Source organism: Lathyrus oleraceus, chromosome 2 (genome assembly GCF_024323335.1).
Source record: "Lathyrus oleraceus cultivar Zhongwan6 chromosome 2, CAAS_Psat_ZW6_1.0, whole genome shotgun sequence".
NCBI lineage: Eukaryota > Viridiplantae > Streptophyta > Magnoliopsida > Fabales > Fabaceae > Lathyrus > Lathyrus oleraceus.
Genome location: NC_066580.1, coordinates 39,194,453 through 39,198,230, shown reverse-complemented (window position 1 = coordinate 39,198,230; position 3,778 = coordinate 39,194,453). Strand labels below are relative to the sequence as shown.

At 39.3% G+C, this 3,778-nt stretch overlaps 1 protein-coding gene across 1 annotated transcript; it reads left to right on the top strand.

The window, feature by feature from the left end:
• Positions 1-2,546: 2,546 nt before the first annotated feature.
• Positions 2,547-2,933, top strand: LOC127121822 (uncharacterized). The gene has a single exon (XM_051052258.1). The coding sequence runs from the start codon at positions 2,547-2,549 to the stop codon at positions 2,931-2,933; it is 387 nt and encodes a 128-aa protein (XP_050908215.1).
• Positions 2,934-3,778: the final 845 nt, after the last annotated feature.

Here is a 3,778-nt window from a genome sequence, read left to right as displayed (position 1 = left end):
AACACCACCGTTAGAACAACGGAAAAAACAGGGGTTTTGCAAATATCACAATTTTTTAGGCCATAAAACCTCACAATGTTTTCTTTTCAAGGATCTTGTTCAAAACGCTATTAAGGACGAAAGGTTAAAGTTTGGTGACAACGGAAAGTCCCAGATGAAGATTGACAAGTGGTAGATGCCCATTACGCCGAACATGTCGATGTCAATATGGTCGAGGCTACTGAAGGCCTTCATAATAAGGGCCATATGGTTGGAATTGTTGAGGGTTTCAAACAAGGTGTTGAAATGACTGAGGCTACTGAAGGCCTCAGAGTCAGATTGCATAACATTAGGATTGCTGATGGTCCCAACATGCAAGTCAACATGGTCGAACTGGTTGAAGATGCTAACATGAGGGTGGATGAGGAAAGCATTCAGCAAAGTGAAGATCAAGTGAAGGTTGCTTATCCTAAGAAGGATGAAAGCTTAGTCGGATTTATCCACCACTTTCAGAAGAAGAAATATGAAGTGATGATGTGCCCAAGGTGTAGTTCCATCTTCGACAAAAAGGCTGCTGAGAATATAGAGAGAGTTCGAATTGTCCGTCAGAAGGGAAACTGGGAGGATGCTCGGAACTAGTATGTCTTTGACAAACGGGGAATCCCTCGAAGAAAACAATAGAGAGGCCAAAATCTTCATGCGAAAAGGCAATCCTCATTCAAGCCCACTGTTGATGCCCCTAGGGACAAATGGGTGAAACCCACTAAAAAACAGGGCCAAGGTCAGGAGAAGTGGAGAAGCTTCGAGTTCGGTCGAGGATCTGCCAATCGAAAAGAGTTCCAGGTGACGAAATAACAGGTTTATGGATCTGGAAATTACAAAGGAAAAAAATCCTATGTCAAGATCCCAATGGAGGAGACATCAGAGGAGAAAGAAAGATGAAAGAGTGGCGACTGAGAAAGACATGGTGGAGTCTAGCACTAACCAACCTCAATTTAGCAATGAGGTCGAAGACAAAAATCCAGTAGGATGAAGGATTTACTCTCCTGGACTGGAAAATCCCAAAGAGAAGACGTTGGAGTAACCCTCAGAAGATGATGATATGTTAACTGATGACTTCGACTCAAGATCAGAATCATCTATGAACATCAATTGCAACATGGTCTCTTTGTTACCTATAGAATATGATTAGGTAATAGAGGTCAAAGAGACTGAAGAGATAAACAAAGCAGAAATGGCCAAACATAGGTCAGTGTGCTATTGTGTGATGAATAACGACTGCATTGAGGAGAAAAATGCATTCTTCGAAAGGCCAGACGAAGGAATGAAAACCATATAAAGGCTTTGTTTATTAGAGGAAAGATGGAAGATGTTGGAGTTAACAAGATTCTACTAGATGGTGGGGAGACAGTGAACTTAATACTGCAGTTCATGTTAAAAAGGATTGGTAAATTCGACACTGACAGTTGGGTCTATTACAAGGCCAATTATGTTCATGGTCATAACATAAAGGGCCAATTACAATCTACTCTTGGGCCGTGATTGGGTTCATGGAATTGGAGTGGTACCATCTTCGCTCCATCAAAGGATTTCGATCTATAGAGATGACGACGTAATGGAAAACATTGAGGCCGACCAAAGTTATTTTATGGTTGAGGTTAACCATGTGGATAAGAGCCATATTGACATGAATTTGACAAACATTGCACCTTGCAGCCTTGCCAGTTTCCCTTACATGCCTTATGATAAGGCATCTTATTCTCTAAATCTGCACCCAACATATGGTTTCAACTAAGATATAGAGATCATGGGGGAAATAGATGAAGTTGAAGGGGTTCCAGGACTTTGACTTACTAGTTGAGGAGACGAAGACAATTATTATTTCTGAATTCAGCACACTGGAAAAGATTTTGGCTTACATAGCTGAAAACAAGTTAAAAGCAACCTTAGAGGCCAAAGTATAATACATGGTTGTCGAAGCCAAAGAGACTAAAGTATACCTTTAAGAGCCTGGAGTGGATTTTGAACCAGAGCCTCCTGATAAACAACATGTCGATGTGACTAGACAGAGGCTTGACTCCATCTATGATGACGATCCTTTGGGTTTTAAGAAGGATCCCGTAACACCTAACATCGAAATGTTGGCACATGATCCTCTAGAAGAAATTTACTTGGGAGATGGAGTAAGAAAAAGGCCAATGTATATCAGTACCAACCTTAGCCCAGAACTCAAATTCAAAGTGATCCAACTCTTGAAAGAGTAAAAAGACTGCTTTGCTTGGGATTACGATGAGATGCCCAGATTGAGTAGGGATTTGGTGGAGTTAAAACTTCCTATAAATCCTTGGAGAAATCCAGTGAAGAAAACTCCAAGGTGTTTCGCACCAGAAATCATGTCAAAAATCAAAGAAGAAATCGAAAGGCTTCTCAAATATAAGTTCATCCGGACAACAAGGTACGTCGAAGGGATTGCAAATATTGGTCCTGTTATAAAAAAGAATGGAACTTAGAGGGTTTGCATTGACTTTAGAGATTTGAATGCAGTAACCTCAAAGGATGAATACCCAATGCCAGTGGTAGAAATGCTTGTCGATTCAGCCGTAGGTTTTGAGTATCTTAGTATGCTTGATGCGTATTCTGGATATAATCAGATTTTCATTGCTGACGAAGATATCCCTAAAACAATGTTTCGTTGCCCAAGAGCCTTGGGCACCTTTGAATGTGTGGTCATGCCTTTTGGTTTGAAAAATGATGGAGCAACTTATCAAAGAGAAATGCATTCTATTTTTCATGATTTCATTGAGACTTTTATGCAAATTTACATTTACGATATTGTTTTTAAGTCTGTATCAGGAAAAAGTCATATTGACCATCTCCGACAGTCATTCGAAAGAATGAGGAAACATGGTTTGAAGATGAATCCTCTCAAGTGCGCGTCTTATGCGAAGGCATGAGATTTTTTAGGCTTTGTGGTCCATAAAAAGGGGATTTAAATCACCCAAAATAAGACCAAGGCCATAATGGAAGCGAAAGTGCCATTAACGAAGAAGGAACTGCAATCTTTGTTGGGAAAGATTAACTTCCTAAGGAGGTTCATCTTGAACCTAAGTGGAAAAACTCAAGCCTTTTCGCCTCTTAATCGACTAACAAAGGGAGGTTTCGAATGGGGACAAGCACAACAGGAAGCATTCGACAAAATCAAAGATTATCTTGTTCGCCCTCCAATTCTAACACCTCCTTATAGAAGTAAAAGTATGAGGTTATATATTTCTACATCTAATGTAACTATAGGGAGCACGCTTGCTCAAGAGGATGAAAATAACATCAAAAAAGTCATTTGTTATCTTAGTTGAGTCCTTAATGATGCATAAACTAGGTATAGTAGGGTTGAAAAATTGTGCATGTATCTGTACTTCTCATGCACTAAATTAAAGCACTATATAAAGCATGTTGACGTGTATGTTTCGTCTTATTTTGACATAATAAAACATATGCTTTATAAGATAATCTTACATAGTAGAATTGGGAAATGGGCACTTGCTTTAACTGAGTACTCTTTGATCTATATGCCTTTGAAAGCTATGAAAGGGTAGGTAGTTACAGATTTTATCGTTGATCATGCTATGGTCAAAACACCCCAAGCCTTTGTAGAACTTGAACCTTGGAAATTATATTTCGACGGTTCTAGTCATTAAGAAGGAATTGGGATTTGAGTTATAATTATTTCTCCTAACAAAATTCCAACAAAATTCAAGTACCGGGTAAAGGGTTTTTGCTCGAATAATGAGGCTGAATATGA